General features: G+C 35.9%; 1 protein-coding gene across 2 annotated transcripts in view; it reads right to left on the bottom strand.

The window, feature by feature from the left end:
* Positions 1 to 1,223: 1,223 nt before the first annotated feature.
* The window catches only part of ST13 (ST13 Hsp70 interacting protein), a 34,224-nt gene continuing 17,859 nt past the window's right edge, over positions 1,224 to 17,588 (bottom strand). For both annotated transcript variants that reach the window (XM_024579328.3, XM_024579327.4), the window contains exons 5-12: positions 15,685 to 15,751; positions 14,211 to 14,295; positions 13,969 to 14,079; positions 10,443 to 10,545; positions 9,129 to 9,245; positions 7,323 to 7,371; positions 4,553 to 4,665; positions 1,224 to 3,429 (exon numbers count right to left, since the gene is read on the bottom strand). In XM_024579328.3, the coding sequence (XP_024435096.1) occupies positions 3,301 to 3,429; positions 4,553 to 4,665; positions 7,323 to 7,371; positions 9,129 to 9,245; positions 10,443 to 10,545; positions 13,969 to 14,079; positions 14,211 to 14,295; positions 15,685 to 15,751 (774 nt within the window). In that variant the 3' untranslated portion in view covers positions 1,224 to 3,300. The remainder of the gene's footprint in view (positions 3,430 to 4,552; positions 4,666 to 7,322; positions 7,372 to 9,128; positions 9,246 to 10,442; positions 10,546 to 13,968; positions 14,080 to 14,210; positions 14,296 to 15,684; positions 15,752 to 17,588) is intronic.

Here is a 17,588-nt window from a genome sequence, read left to right as displayed (position 1 = left end):
ACTTTGAAACCATAAGCTTGGTGAAAATCTTAGCTCCACAAAAAATCAGGGGTGTTATCCTGGGCAATTGAGTGTTTCAATTTCTTCATCCGTGTAGAAGGGAGTACTTACCTTCTGGTCATCAGAAATTGAGTCAATACTTGAAAACTGATTACAAAGTATTTGGCACAAAGACTACTTACTTGATATATGTGCCCACTTGGGTGCATTAATTTCAGCTATAATCAAATCTCTGAAGTTGTTTCTCCCTGTAGCCCATTAGGTCAGTATTTCCCAGTGTGGCAGACTGCTAGATGTTACCCCAAATCTTTATTTTTTTCTGTGGTAATATAATGATTCTTTTGTTGGGCATGTGACCACACCACCATGGACTGTATTATAATATGGTCTCAAGACCAGGAAGAAGCTGGCCAACAGGATGAGAATAAAACACTAACTCCACATACTAGCCTCAGTATTTCAGCATCTGCTCCCCTGGAGCCCTCTCACATTTCCTCAGAATAAAAGATATGCACCAGAACAAGCATCTTTGGACCCAGAAATGGAATCTACCAGAGTACAGTGGAACTGCCTACCTCTGGACTCCTCCCTGAAAAAAAAATTAAAACTGTTTTACTTAACTTAGGCCAGCAATTTTCAACTGATGTGCCGCAAGAATTTTTAAAACATATGACACGTGACTATTTATTCAGGAGCACTAACCGCTTTTCCCCTAGATTGTCAAATAAAAAAATGACAACACTCAACACAACAGTTTTCCAGTGTGAATGCCCTGCCTTGAACCATAAATATATAGGTCATGTAATAGAGTTGCATTTTATTGGCCATGTCACATAATAAGGTTGCATCTGATGGATTAATTCTTGGTACCAGAAATCCTTATATGCAAGTTTAGACACCTGACTTTAAAAAAGTCAATTTGGAGCAAAAAGGGTCATTAATTACTCTTATTTTTTGTAAATCAAAAATTGCTCCTTTTTGTGTCACATCAGCAAAAGTAAATTTTTTTTGTGTTGTATAATTTTAGTAATTAGTTTGTGTATGCTGTGAAATGAATAAGGTTGAAAATCGCTGACTTAGGCTAATGTATCTTCTGGGGGATCCTTGTTAACGGTACTTTATAATTAATCTAAAGTCTACTATGCCCAATCACTTAAGATGAGTGCTAGAGACAAAAAAAATAGAACATGTGCTGGGGGAAATAAGGGGGGGGGGAGTCAATATCCAGTTTAAAACCATAGTTTATTTTTAATGTAGCTAGAAATATCCAGTAACTATATATTTTTAAGCAGAAAAAAACTCCTTCACTTTTCCTTCTTATAGCATTATTAGCACAAGAAAAGAACATTTTGTTTATAAATGATACTTTCTATGAAAATGAAAGCATTTTTTCATTTGTGGAACTTAAAAGTCTAAAAGCACAGAACACGTTTTCAGAAGACCAATTTTACTTTTACCCATTTATGGTAGTATTTGCAATGTTAAAATGTACTTAGGTAATGTATAGTTAAGTAAATCAAATCAAATAAGCAATTCAAAAGTAACTGGTCTTGAGTTATTCACAGCGTACATTAGAAATTTTGAGAGAACACACATTAACAAAAAGGACACTGGCAAGCTCAAATGCTAGGTTATATGCTGAGTATTTTTAAAGGTTCAAAAATCATGCTCAATTAGCATACAGCTTTTTTCTCACTTATATAACGGATGCATTTCTATCTGCTTGTGTACAGTAAAGGGTCAGAATCTGAAAATCAACTTATGGCTTCAGATATGTGCTATTTCAAAAATGTATTCCATAAAATTTACTCCACTGCTCCTAGCACTGATTCTTCAAATAAGCAAGTACATAGGCTTGTCAGGTAGAAACCGCGAAATTCCTGGTATAGTGCCGGGACTTAGTCTTATTTAACATAGGAATTGAATATACAACAGAAAATTTATCATTTTCTTTATCCTGGAGAGGGAAGGAGGGGTGGAAATACGGTTGCAGTATTTAACAGCTGAAAAGAACAATGAGTCTTTCACAATACCAACAACACTACAATGAACCACCACCATGGATCTCATCAATTTTATAATTCATGCTCGATCAAAAACTTAGGTTCCCCTCTATGTATCTCAATTAATTCAAACCTTGTACCCTCTCCAAACACAAACTCTACTGGTATTACCAAATAGATGACCAAACATCAAAGGAAATCACTCCTTTCAACATCTTTTGATATGGTAAAATTTCCCCAGAAGTAGAAATCTAATATTTAAATATGAAGTCTCTTAGCCAAGTAGAAAACTACAGCTGTTACGGGTATTACCCTACATAGTCATTATATGCATTCTATATTAAATTAAACCCAGCATTAAATATGCTTGCACAATTATACTGTGAATGATAGCAGTGATGATGCCAGTGAAATAGGACTATCTTTAGGCCAAAGAGTAAGGGGGTAGGGGGAGATGGAAAAAACAAGTAGAAAGCTGACAAAGAGTTGGGTATTTTCTGACCAGAAAAGGTAATTTTAAACATAGAAGTATAAAATGAAAAGTATTTCCTTATTTCCCTTTTGTGGAAATAATATGAAACATTTATTATTTATTATATGTATCAGACAAGAACAGAGCTAAGTAATACAACTTTACGGCAGCATTGTAAAAATCATCCCTTCACCACAGTGTAAGATTTAAATGAATCTGCATAAGGATACGTGTTATTTAAAATGTAGTAAGATTGCTGCTGCCCTACCAAGTACTTCCAGTCCCTACCCAGGTCCTACTGCAATACTGGTGGTCCCAGTAGTTTTACTGAAATAAATCATTTTTTTAAAAAATAAAGCATTTAAAAAGAGAAATCAAAATGCCTCAGTAACTATAATATTCAACTCAAACTATTTAAATGTTATATTTGCCTCCCAATAAATCTTTATTTCACTCAAACTGGGCAATAAACTTTCCATACTGAAGTATCTTTTGCCCAATTAATTCAAAGGAAAACACCAAAATGATTAGTAAAGAAAAATGTAGGGTTTAATATACCCTTTTGTTTTTCAATATTTTTTAACATTTAAAAGTGTTTAAACTTTATAATTCCTAGTAGGAAAACATTATCTGAAAGAATACCATAATGGCAAACCACTGTCACATTACAGCTGCATGTGGGGCAGAGGGGTAGGGATTCTCTTCAACGCACCCCAGCTTTCTTCACGAGAAGGTCAGAGGTACACTGGTTTGTATTATTGCGACATCCATTGGGTGATCCAAGTTGCTTTTCCTTCAGCAAGGGCTTTATTTGTCAGAAGGGCATTACGCTTGACCTCCAAATTTGGCTGACAATTTACTGATTAGATTCATAACCTTTGGGTTGCTCTGATATTTTGACATATTTGCCGGGTTCTGAGCCACATCCTGGAAGGCCACCATAACTTCTGGATCCTGCAAAGAAAGGTGTGGGTTTTTGTTTTTTTAAAAGTATTTAAAAATTCTATGGGTCAACAAGTTTGTTATCTTAAATCCTATAATTTTGTCAGGGCTAAGTTATTTGGGGTTTGGACAAGTCCTTTAAGTATAAATATTATTAATGTGCACTTCAAAGTCAAACTCAATTTTATCACTTTATCTAATGGAAAAAAAGGCATATATAATTTTGATTCAAAGAAAAACACAACTGGTGCCCTGGCTGGTGTGGCTCAGTGGATTAAGCGCTGGACTGCAAACCAAAGGTCGCCGGTTCAATTCCCAGTTGGGATACATGCCTGTGTTGCAGGCCAGGTCCCTAGATTTCTCTCACATGTTAATGTTTCTCTCCTAGTCTTTCTCCCTTCCTTCCACCCTCTCTGAAAATAAATAAAATCTTAAAAAAAGAAAAAGAAAAACACAACTGAATATAATCACCACCTATTATAAACAATTTCCAATAAACCAACTTTTATTTTTTTTTAATTTTTAAAAAAGGTTTTATTTATTTTTAGAGAGAGGGGAAAAGAGGGAGAGAAATATCCATGTGTGGGTGACTCTCACACGGCCCCCACTGGGGACCTGGCCTGCAACCCAGGCATGAACCCTGACTGGGAATCCAACCAGCAACCCTTTGGTTCGCATGCCACGCTCAATCCACTGAGCTACACCAGCCAGGGCTTATGAACCAATTTTTAGCAACTTAAGTTACTCTCCTGGACGGTGTGGCCCTGGTCAGTTGTTTGGAGCTTTGTTCTGTAAACGAAAGGTCACGGGTATGATTTCTGTTAAGAGCACATGCCTAGGTTGCAGTCAAGGAGCTTATGAGAAGCAACCTATGGATGTTTCTATCTTACACAGATGTTTCTTTCCCTTTCTCTCTCCTCTCTAAAATCAGTTAAGTGTGTCCTCAGGTGAGGACAAAAAAAAAAAAACCTTAAGCTACCCATTCTGAAAGAAAATGAATGTCAAAAGTGCATAGTTAATTATTTGGTAATTCAGATCAATAAAATTTGGATAACAGAGTAACCTTTGTGTCCACACAGAATTATGAAAGAAACACCTTAGTGATATAAAGTTCCACAATGTTTTTCTGTCTTACCTGCATGGCTGCAAGAACCTCTGGATCACTGAGAATTTCATTGAGCCCAGGCATTCCTGCCATTCCAGGCATTCCTCCAGGAAAATTACCAGGCATTCCCCCAGGAAAGCCACCTACAAAAAATAAATGGAAGAACTGTACAGATACCAACCAAATTCTCAAGTAATCTAATAGTACACCATTTTATACTGTGGACGTAAAAGGGGTTTTATAAAAGTAACTTCAAAGGGTGATCCAATGGTGAGTACTTAACAAGGCAGGTCATAATGGGTAGTTAGGCCTGAGGCATATAAGGCATATAACTTCTTTAGTAAAAGGTTTATCTTTGCCTTAAGCCAGTCCTGTCCACTGTTTTGGTCAATCTAGGTTAACACATCTTTGACATAAGTAGTAACCACCCTCAAGAGAGCACATAATTCTGTAATCCAATCCCCACCTTGCTTCCTCCCGACTTCCTGTGATGTTCTTTATGTTCCCTCCCTAATTTAAAATGCATAAAAGAAACTGCAAAACTGTCATTATCTGGAGTATTTGAGATCTTGTTTCCCAGCAACTATCATTAGTTTTGGCTCAAATAAACTCAAAAAATTCTCTACAGGATTGGACATTCCTTATGTTGACACTACTGCTTAAAATAATACAGACATGCATAACAAAAAAGGATGCTACTAAACGCAAAGAGGTCTGAACATTCTAACTGGATGTAACAAGATACAATTTTTAACCTTCAAATTACATCTTAAAAATAAGGCTGTAAATCAGACTTTGCTACCTCCAGATTCTTTTCTTTCCCTAGCAATACAATTAAAAAAAAAAAAAACTAACTTTCTTTAAAATAAAAAGAAAGCTAAGTTCCTTGGAATTACAAAATATCTTTAGTAATTTTTGTTTCAATTTAAATTCGTAAGAGCTTAGCTGTTCTTTCAAAAAAACAAAAAACAAAAAACAAAAAACAAAATCTGTATTTCTCTCGAGCAGTTATGCCTTCAAGAACTACACTGAATGCTTGTTATAAAAAGCTATGGACTTTTATCTTCACACCAGACAGAATAAAAATTTCTCAAGGTAAAACTGAAAATCTGCATTTTTAACAAGCACTCCTGGTGTTTCTTCTTTGCTATAACAATGCTCTAGCAAAAAGGATTTAATTCTCCCAGGATGTTTTTAGGTTATATGCCCAAATTATTCTCTACTCATTTTTTAAAATTATCTTTACATCTACTGGAAGTATCCCAAAATAACCATTATACCAATACAGAGACATTCTCAAGGGAAACACAGGTAACATTAATGTATTCTATACATCAAGGGTGACTGTAATAAAGTCATCAAAAAGCAAAAACATGGATTACATAGTCATTAGCACCTGCCTCAATAATTTAAACATACCCATAAATAACAAACAATTAAAGAGATCTTATAAGGGGTCTAAAGACTTGTAGCTTCGCCATTATGCTAAGTGAAATAAGCCAGGCGGTGAGGGACAAATACCATATGATCTCACCTTTAACTGGAACATAAGCAATAGAAGAAAAAAGCAAACAAAATATAACCAGAGACACTGAAGTTAAGAACAATCTAACAATAGCCAGGGGGGAGTGGGGTGGGGACAGTGGAAAGAGGGGATTACAATAAGTACTATAAAGGACACATGGACAAAATCAAGGGGGAGGGTGGAGGTGGGGAAGGGAGGTAGGTTCGGGTGGGGTGGAGGGATGGGGAGAAAAGGCATACAACTGTAACTGAATAACAATAAAAATTTAAAAAAAAAAAAGAAAGACTTGTAGCTTCGCTTGCTGATCTTACTGAGAAACTAGTTTCTACCCCTAAAAAAATTACTGGCCTTATGCAGGAACAGTTAACCAGTCTGCTAGTCAAATCTAGGTAATAACAACTACATCACAAAAAATTATCTCTAGAACTAGTCTACATTAGCAGTCATTTCAGGAAGTAATAAGCTATGAGCTAAAATTTTCTTGCCTTTTCTTCAAACTTCAAGTCACCCCCAATATGTTTTTTTTTAGTTGCCCATGACCTTTCAGAGTATTGGCTACCTTTTTTAGCCAGTGGCATATAAGCCTAAGTGGTGTGTAGCTGCCTCTATAAACACTTCTTAAGGGAAAGCTGGCTACTATTAAACAGCTGATTCCCCATTAGAATTATGAACTTTAAAAAATCTCTGCTCGTTTTTTATATAAATTTCATATGGCCTTATACAGGAAATATTCATTCATTTGCAATGCCTTTTAAACTGCTCTTCTCCCTGTTATTATATAGGACTATGATATCATGCAAGGCTTTGCCTCACTAGTAATTTCTGATCACTTGACATTTACAAGGGAAAAGTGTGTATTTTTATACTGGACTTAAAACATTTTTTGTGCTTATTAATTAATTACATACAATGCTTTTACCTACTATCTCATGAATAGCAATGGATAAAATTCCATTATAACTATTTAGAAATAGTTGGAATCCATAATAATCAATTGTTACAATCTTTTAATAAAGGTACAATGCTTGGGCCCCAGTAAGTGTCAGCCATTTTTAAAAACAATACTGCTCAAAGTGTGGGGGAAATAATATACTCCATTTCTACTAACAGAAAATTTTTATTAGAACGAAACTTTCTAGAAACTAGTATTCTAAAGATTCTTCAGTGTCCCAGGGACTAATGGTATTAAATATAATAAACATACCAGAGCACCCAAATCGGGATATTCTCCAGTTATTTACAATACTAATAGGTTCATTTTTTCTTTAAAAATACCTGGGAAAGAGCCATACTGAGCTCCTGATTGTCGTCTGGCTTCTTCTTCCTTGAACAGGAAAAAGAAGAAACAAATTATGTAACAGGGAGGAAAAAGAGTCCGGCTATCCACCTCTACCCTATCCATGCAAAAATCACAAAAAATATTCTAAAATAAGATAGTTACATAGAACTTACAAGAATAACAAATTTCAAATGGCAATAATGGACTAAAGGATACACCCCATCTCAAACCCCCAAAATACCCAATTATATTTTCAATGATAATGATTCCAAGTAGTATTTTTCACTTCTACTTGGGTGGAGGGAGTGGGAACCCTGGAAAATAATTTACAATACTGATACATCTGTCCATGCTTACAAAACCTGAATTCTTACTGTTTTAAATTCCAAAATAAAAGCACATGGTTAGATTACTAAAACTACGAAGACTTTTGTTTTCCAGGTTTTTGTTTTCCATACTCTCCTTACATAACTCAACAATAAATAAAACTAGATGAGTAGATGAGAACTAATAGCATCAATGCAAAAGGCTAATATAGAAAAAAACTAGGAGAAACCTTAAGAACAGCAACAATATTGTATATAAATTATGGATAATTTTTCTTTTTTCTAAATTTTTTTATAATATGACTTTGTAACTAAATAAATAGCTAGAGTCAATTTTAAATAGCTATGACTAAACTACTAGAATGGCAGAATCACAAAATTTAACACATCAGGGTAAGCACCTGGAAGAAAACATAATTATTGCCAAGTTTTTATTACTTGACAGGGAAAAATCCCTGACTTTAGGATAAAACAATATTATAAATTGGTGAGACATAAACTCATGTAAGAATCTAAAGATTAGGTTTCTGGTCAAGATGGAGGCATAGGTAGACATGCCTTGCCTCACTGCACAACCATAAGAAGGAACACTAGCCCTGGCTGCCATATGGCTCAGTGGACTGAGTGTAGGCCTGCGAACCAAAGGGTCACCAGTTCAATTCGCAGTCAGGGCACATGCCTGGGTTGCCAGCCAGGCCCTAAGTAGGGCATGCATGAGAGGCAACCACACATTGATGTTTCTCTACCTCTCATTCTCCCTCCCCTTCCCTCTCTCTAAGAATAAATAAATAAAACCTAAAAAAAAAAAGATTAAAAACAAGAAAAAAGAAAAATCCACAGGAAACCAAGGAAGGAAGCCAGGGTTCAAATCAATGATTTGGAATACAAGAAATAAACATTCCATCAGAACAAAATGAAGAAACAAGAATTCAAAAAAATGAGAGTTTAGTTTAAGAAGACTGTGGGACATCTCCACAAAGACAAAGGCCAACATCTGAATCATACTGGTGCCAAGGAGAAGAGGAAAAGCAAGAAACTGAAAAGTTACTTGAAAAAAATAATGGAAGAAAACTTCCCTAATTTGGGAAAGGAAACAGACATGGAAACAGAGAGTCCCAAACAAGTTGGATCCAAAGAGGTCCACACCAAGACACATCATAATTAAATCGCCAAAGTTTAAAGACAAAAAGAGAATCTTAAAGGCAGCAAGAGAAAGAGTTACATACAAAGGAGTTCCCATAAAAGACTATCAGCTGATTTCTCAAAAGAAATACGGGACTGGCAAGAACAATACAAAGGGATCAAAAGCAAGGACATACAACCAAGATTACTCTGCCCAGGAAACTATTACTTAGAATCAATTATCCTACAAAACTGGAGGCAGCGTTAAATAAGAACCTGGAATTAGAATAATATCCTAAAAAGCTCTGATCTACTGTATTTTTCCTATTAATGGCTTAACTATAGAAACTTTACCCTCTGGGCCCTCTCATGTTCTTCCCGAGCCTTCTTAACCCTTTCCATTCTTTCTTTGATCTCTCGCTCTTCACGTTTCCGCTCATACTTTCTCCGATGTTCTGCAATTTTCTGGGCCTAGGAAGAAAGAGCCATAGAAAAACGTTCTGAATTGAATAAAGCCAACACACATCTACAGTTCTGTTAAAGAATTACTTTTCTTTGTGAAGAGGTGTTTAAGACATAGTTCTGAATAATGACAGATTTATTTGATAGAAAAAGACCCGATGTAACTCAAGCTCTAACAAGTCCACTGTGAGAGGAATGAGGCTAGGATTTGAAGTCAGACGTGTTATCAATTTCAAACAATTAACGGGGGCAAGGAAGACAATTAAGTTTCAAATTGCACAATTCTTGTCTGATACCTGCCATGGGATGGCAGAATGTGGGAACACATGTACCAGTTATTTGCCAGTCTAACCATATTTAACTTTCCTCATGCAGAAAATGAGGGGTGTGGGAGGAGAAACATGTGCGTCTACAGAAATGCTGTAAGGATTAAGAGAGAAAATATATGTAGCAGGCACTAGGACATCACCCATGACAAATATGTGGAATCTATTATTTACTTAGAGAATAAAGTAAATATGATTCATATTTAGCCTTTACATTAGCTTATTTATGATTTTTTTAAGAACCTCATTTTCTAGAATTCTCACACAATAACCTTACTGAGTTAGCCCTGTTATAAGGAAAGAGAAATAAAGCAGTCTCTAAAAGTAATAGCCAATTTAAATAAAATAAAATTTGCATTACCTTAAAAACTTCATAAATAAATTCTTGGTAGTACAACTCCCCACAAAGCTGAAGGATTTACCATGTAAATGTATTAACATTAACTGACAATTTCAGACAGAAATTATCTTAAAACAGAGTACTCTAGCTTTTGAATTCATTATTATCATTTTTGAAAGGCTGTAACTTGTTAACTACCATAGGGTCCTTATGTTCGGTACCATGGCTATATACACGTATAAGTAAGGACAGACTAAACTCAATCTTGGCTCACATTTTACAAATTTTCTATTTGCCCCCACTTCATTTCTTTTTGGTTAAAATTCTATTTTAGGCTTGCAAATAAAGTAATAGAGCTCACTATAATACAGCATATAAAAAGAAAGCATGAAAACCTAATGAAATTTCCTGAGCTGAGCACAAACTTCAGTGCTTACTGATAACTTCCAAGTGTTTGTTTCTTTGCATCTGTTTTGCAGGTAAGTACTAAAGCCAGGTGGCATTACACTAATGACTTTCCCTTTCTCTACTTTAACATACCCTTGGTTGAACTTCTTTCAGCATTGCACTAGCATCTTCATCATAATCCAATTTACATGCAAGGGCAAGATCATGGGCTGCTTCTTCCCAATGGCCCAGAAGTCTGAAACAGATTTAAACTCATTTTAGGAGTCTTTTGTCCATATTCACTTATGTAGCATGGTGTCTTTCTTATTATAAAAAAGGATTGTTTCAGAAGTTGTTTAAGTTAAATACAGAACTATAAATTTTCATGAACCATTTTTTAAAAAAACAGCTTTTTGAAATACATTTCACATGCCATAAAATCCACCTATTTTGTTTTTTTAGAGATTTTTATTTACTTTTAGAAAAAGGGGAATGGAGGGAGAAAGAGGAGAGAAACATCGGTTGCCTCTCGCACCCCCAACTAGGGACCTGGCCCCAAACCCAGGCATGTGCCCTAACTGGGAATTGAACCAGCAGCCTTTCAGTTTGCAGGCCAGCGCTCAATCCACTGAGCTACACCAGTCGGGGCTCCAATTTACCAATTTAATTACTATTTTTCACCTTACAAAAACATGAAAGAGTTTAAATTTCCTTTATGATTAACCTCAAACCTGCTCTTTCTACTAAAAAATGCTTAAAAGTTAAAAATACTGGTTTCTTAATTCAGATTATGAAACTTTAAAAAATTATGTAGAGTCACAACTTTCAGTTAATCAAAAACAGAACTGACATGATGTATGTTTAACATGCTACCTACCTTCTATGTAGGGTAGAAAACAATACATGTGCACACTTTTTATTGAAAAAGGAGGGAAAGGATAAATCGGAAACTAAAGGTTGGTGGGGATAGCTAAGAATAAAGTAGGGGGATAGCAATGGAAATCAGACTTCTCTGGTTATACCTGTGAACTCAAAGTCAGTTTTGACTCTAAAAAAACATGAAAATGCTTTACATACATAAAGATGAAAATTGAACTAGAAAGGATGGAAATAAAGCAAACCCTAAACCCAAATGAAAACAGAGAAGAGGCTCATCACATCGACAACATAAACCACAGTGGGAGACTATATCCCACAGCGTATCTTTCAGTGGGCTATAGATAAAAACTGCAACAAAAACACTTTAAACCTTACTTAGAGATTATATATCTCCAAGGTATGATTTCAAAACAATTTTATGTATAAGGTAGGATAACACAAATAGGTAAATATATTAACAATGAAGATTTGACTTCAGGATAATAGTGTCAAAAATACAAAATATACTCAATGTTGAACTTTAAAAAGAAAGTATAAACTAAAAAAAAGTATAAACTGAAAAATCCATAACTTTTCTCCCAAAAATCATTACTTAAAAATGCTTTTTTCTGACTCTGTCCATTGAAATGACAGAATAAGGCTATCCTAGAGGCAATGAGCACATTTAGTCGCCAAACTTTTGCTAGTATAAATATAATCCCTGCTAAAATAAACTATGGTTTCTTGGAGAAATGACTTATTCCAAATCTGGGACAAGCAAATTACAAGGTGAGCTCATTCTATGTTCTATCAGAAGGCAAGGAAATGCTCAAATACTACTGGGGTCTCAAGAGGATCAATGGCAATGCATGAGCTGTCCTGTACTGACAGGACATTAATAAACTGTATTCCGATCTTTTACTTGTATCTTTGATATGTATCTTAATAATCACTAGAGCTGCTTTTTGAGTCACCTTAGTACAGCATATCCATCTTCATCTTCACCCACACTTGAAGTACAGCACTTTTTCATTCCACGTAAGATTGTCAGTATCATCAAACATTTTATCCCCAACCCAGAGAATACCTATTTGTATAACACTGTTTTGCTTCCAGGAATAATTACTAATCTGGGTTAAATTCACTTTTTATTTGCCCCCTTTTCTGATTTTTCAGGTGACTTAGCATGGACTGAGGTAGTTGGAGACTAGCAAACGCCTTCTATAATTTATCGATTGTTAATGTTAACCTGCAAAGAGAAGTCTGAAAATAAGAAAATTTGTAAGGACACTGATACAAGGTGAGAAACAGAGTGAAGAAATAATCACTGTGGCACTGGCTAGTGTGGTGGACTGAGTGCCGGCCTGCGAACCACAGGGTTGCCAGTTTGATTCCCAGTCATGGCACATGCCTGGGTTGTGGGCCAGGTCCCCGGTGGGGGCATGCCAGAAGCAACCACATGCTGATGTTTCTCTCCCTCTCTTTCTCCCTCCCTTCCCCTCACTAAAAATAAGTAGAATTTTTTTAAATTTTAATTTAAAAAAAGGAAAAAAAAGAAATAGTCACTGTGGTCAAGCTTCTTAAGTAGGCTGAGGCATAAGCAGATGATTATTCTTGACTCCAGGAACTTAAAACTTTTGAACTTTCCAGTCTCGTGTCAATACTTGGATGTACACCAATGCATTGCACATCAACCCCTGGACATACATCAAACCTTCAGAATGACCTCAAAAAGAAAATGTTTCATTGTCTAGACAACAGGACATCTGATGGTTACCCTATCTTGGGCCAATCCGCAGGCTATGAATGCAGAACTGATTCTTAAGAATATATTTTTTACTGTTAAGAACCTCACCTTTAAGTATTGCTTCGTAGTGTTTCTGGTTTGCAAACCCCCTAAAACCCTTGAATAAATCTTTGTTATTTAGTTCTAGAAAGTCTTGACTGTTTTTGAGTTTGGCCGACAACAGCCACTCTCCTTTTTTGAAGATAATTTGGAGAAAAATCCTTACCTTAAATTTGGCTCTATATGTTCAAAAACTGTTAACAGTGGTTTTCTTTGAATAAAAGAAGTGAAGAATTTTTATTTTATTTGTTCCTTATGATATTTTCTCAATTTTTCATATTGGATACATATACAAAGGGGGACCTTCCCCCCAAAGGGAATTAATTTATAAAAAATTGTATATTATTACACGTTTAAACTTCAGTCACTTGCAAAGTTCTCTCTTTGATGGGATACACCTATCAAGACTTTTTTTCCACTGCTCAAAACAGTTTTTGAACTCATCAATTTTGATGCCTTTTAGTGCTTTTGCAATTTTTTGTTTTACCTCTTCCACACTGGCCAAATGTTTCCCTTTCAGGACTTTTTATATACAGGACAACAAAAAAGAGGTCACTCAGGGCGAGATCAGGTGAATAGGGAGGGTGGGGCACAGGGATCATGCTGTTTTCGGGCAAAACCTGATGAACATTCAGCGTGGTGTGGGCAGGTGCACTCGTAAAGCACCCATTATGAAATGGGCAAACACGGTGAAAGAGTCTTCAAAAACAATTCACGGAAGCCGAATGCAGCCTCTCACAACAATGCCAGCTGGTACACTGCTACAGATGAGTTCCTAGAACACTCACCTAGTGGGGGAAGTCTGTATTACGAGGGGTCCATCCTCCAGAAGATAATTCCAGTTTTTTGGGGTGCCCCTCATAATTATTACTTTAAAATTAAATCCTTAGGCAATTTTGGGTTATTTTAGAAAGCATATTAAAAACATCAGATTTAAATAAAGAGTTCTAAAAATAAATAAATTCCATTATTTACCTGTGTGCTTTCCCTCGCCATTTATAAGGCTGAGCTGAATCAGGGTTTATTTCAATAGCTCTGTCACAATCTCGGATGGCAGCATTTGGCTTCTGTAATTTGATGAAGACACTAAAAAATAAGTGCGATATTAAAAAGCATTCATTTAAAACAGTATCTTTGGGACTGCTACAGAAACAATCTATTAAATAAATAATCATAAATTGTTCACTAGGGGATTCTATTTTGCTTAGAGTTCTCACCTGGCTCTCTTGGCATAGAGAATGGCCAAGCGAGGATTCAGCTTGATGGCATCTGTGAACAAGTCAATGGCTTTCTGTAGTTCACCTGAAGTGAAACAAACGTTACTGAGAAATAGCCAGAGAATAAAAATGTTAAGAAAAATTGTTGATCTTTTGTCCAATTAGTCTTTCACATTTTTTATTCAGACCAGAAAAAAAAGACTAGTCTCTAAATTAATATACAAAACTGGTTCTTCAAAGCAAATCTTTATCAAGGCTCTACCGTAAATCACTCAAGACAGAGACAACGTTATACTCTTAGGACTCACATTAACTTTAATTAATAAAAAGTAAATGGAAAAACTTAAAGAATAAATCAATTTTATTCCATTAATTTTATTTTCTTTTATCCAATTAAGTTATAAGGATAAAATTAAATGAAAAAAATATTCCTACTTAATTCACAGGGCTTATGAAAAAAAATTTATTATCTGAATTCACAGAAATGGTATAAAAATTCAAGAAAACCAGCTCTGGCTGGTACGGCTCAGTGGATTGAGTACCAGCCTGCAAACCAAAGGGTTGCTGGTTCGATTCCCAATCAGGGCACATGCCTGGGGACCAGGCGCCCCGGTGAGGGGTGCACGAGAGCCAACCACATACTGACATTTCTCTCCCTTTCCTTCTCTCTAGAGGTAAATAAATAAAATCTTCAAAAAAGAAAAAGGTTTTAAATTTTAAAAAATGTTTATTGATTTCAGAGAGAGGAAGGGTGCGGCGGGCCTGGGGGAAGGAGAGACAGAGAGAAAAACATTGATTGGTTGTCTCTCACACATGCCCCAACTGGGGACTAAATCCACAACCTCAGCTCCAACCAAATGAGCCACACCAGAGAGCACTGCATGTGATTTTTATTCTCTAAAGAAAAAGAGGCTTCCTGGAATATTAAGAGATGATCAGAGTAAGAGAGGATTTTTTTAAAAGGTAAATAATAATGTCCCCAAACTGAATCAATGACACACACACACACACACACTCATTCATTCATTTGAGCTTATTGTGGTGACATACAGGTTTCAACTGTACAACTCAACAAAACATCTGAATAGTGAGTGCATCCTGCACCCACTGGCCAAAGTCAAGTCTCTTTCTGGCCCCATTTATCCCCTGCACTGCTTTGGCCTCTTCCTCCTCTCCCCACCCCCCACTTTCTACATTTGTAAAGACTCTTCTCACTGGAGAAAGATTCAAGGAAAGTAGAGTCACATCAGAATATGTCTGTGTCCCAAGGTAAGGTAATTGATACCTGAGTGACTCTAGCCTCTTTATAAATGGGGAAGGGTTGGATGGAAAGTAAGATATTTACTTCTCCAGTATAAAACATTCAATAAATTTAAGTTCTCTTCCCCTTTCCCACTATTTTAACAGTTACTACAGTAGAGAAGAGAATATCCAGAATCTCACAGAAATGTAGCAAAGAGTAAAAATCACTCACCATCATTTAGGGCATCAATGGCAGCCACTTTTTTATCGTTTGCCTGATCCATCATCTCCTCAGTTATCTAGGGGAAAAAATGAAGGCAGACTTAGAATAGTAGAGAGAGTAAACAGAAAAAAGCAATTTGGACTTTTTAGGAGTGAGGTAGTCACAAATACCACTTTTATTCATTCTTCTCAAGTTTCCAGGGAGCCAAGAGAATTATGCCAACTGAATAGTAAGAAATTATACAGGATGAGTTTTAATTATTTACGTAAAACAACAAACTTTCCTCCCTACACTCTGCCTTAAACATTATCTTTGCTCCCCTCCATCCCAACCTAAGCATGTTGCTCTGCTCGTTTTACCAATTCCTTCCTAGTTATTCACAAATATTAAAACTCAATCTCCTCAGAAGAAGTAACTAAAGCTAGTTCCTTTTAGGCTTTAATCTTCAGAAAAACAGTATCTCATTTATTTGTTCCAGCAAACATTTATTGAGTATCTATATTAGACAGAACAAACACTATAAAAGATGGAGACAGTAAAAGATTATTATAACCAAAACATAAAGAAATGGAAAGTTAAGAGGTTTCTTGAACAAACAAACAAAAAACCACTCTGTCACCATTACTGTGCAAAATATTACTACAGGTGCTGGTTAATTCATTAAGACAATGATTTGATAGGTTTAAGAACTGGAAGTACCCAGTTATCTTTATTTGCATTTACCTAGAAAACCCAAAGGAAGCAAAAAGTTGTTAAGATTAACTAAGATCATTCAATAAAGTTTTCAGAAACAAGAGCAACATAAAAAAAAACAAACCCCAAGTTTTTCCCCATCAGCAAAAGTCAATTAGAAAACACAATAGAACAAGATACCATTCTAATATCACACTAAACGTTCACGGAAGAGAGGGATGTAAAATTCTATCAAAGGACAACTAGATATACACCATGTTCCTGGAAAGATTACTTTGAATATTTCAAGCTATCCAAATGTTAATAAATTCAAAGCAAGCCCAACAAAAATTCCTGTAAGTTTTAGGAAAAGTTGAAAAAAATTTAAAAAAGAACAAAGGAAGCCCTGTCTGGTATGGACCAGTGGATTGAGTGCCGGCCTGCAAACCAAAGAGTTGCTGGTTTGATTCTCAGTCAGGGCACATGCCTGGGTTGCAGGCCAGGTTCCCCAGTAGGGGGCACACAAGAGGCAAGCACACATTGATGTTTCTCTCCCTTTCTTTCTCCCTCCTTTCCCCTCTAAAAATGGTAATAGTAATAAAAAGAACAAAGGAAGAAACACTTTACTACATAGTTAAGACAGCGTACAAAGTCAGGATAATTATGAAAGGCATCCATTTATGGCTACAGGGTACACATGATACCCTGAACAACTCTAACACCCCCGTTTTAAAAGCTATATTTGACCTGAGAATATAGAAATCCTTCAGGAATGACATTAAATGAAAGCTTGAAGTCCAGTGAGAGAGCCAAGTGCTCCATCTGTTTTCACCTGTGTGGCAGGTGTCAAACCTGGCGGCCATGCAATTCTGTTCTTGAAGGTAGTGCAGGACACATGAAACAAAGCTTAGATTCAGGTGAAGATGTTTGTCTAATCAGATACCCTCCAAAATAAATCTGGAACCCAAATGCCTATGAGCATAATGGTAAACCAAAAATAAATCTAACTTAAAAGGACAGCCATATAGAAAATATCACCTCTGTAAATTCATAACCACAAGTCAGCCTTTCAAGTGGATTTTAGATTACTTATGTAAGCAAAAACAATTTAAAAAACCCATGCTGAGAACAGAAAGTGTCAACTGGCAGTGCAAGCTCAGAGTATTGATGGAAGCAAACATTCCCCTCTTTTTAAAAAAATTGGACTTCCGGCCAAGACAGAGGTGTAGGTAGACACACTG

Source organism: Desmodus rotundus, unplaced genomic scaffold, assembly GCF_022682495.2.
Source record: "Desmodus rotundus isolate HL8 unplaced genomic scaffold, HLdesRot8A.1 manual_scaffold_217, whole genome shotgun sequence".
NCBI classification, from domain to species: Eukaryota; Metazoa; Chordata; class Mammalia; order Chiroptera; family Phyllostomidae; genus Desmodus; species Desmodus rotundus.
This window is presented reverse-complemented; position numbering and strand designations above follow the sequence as displayed.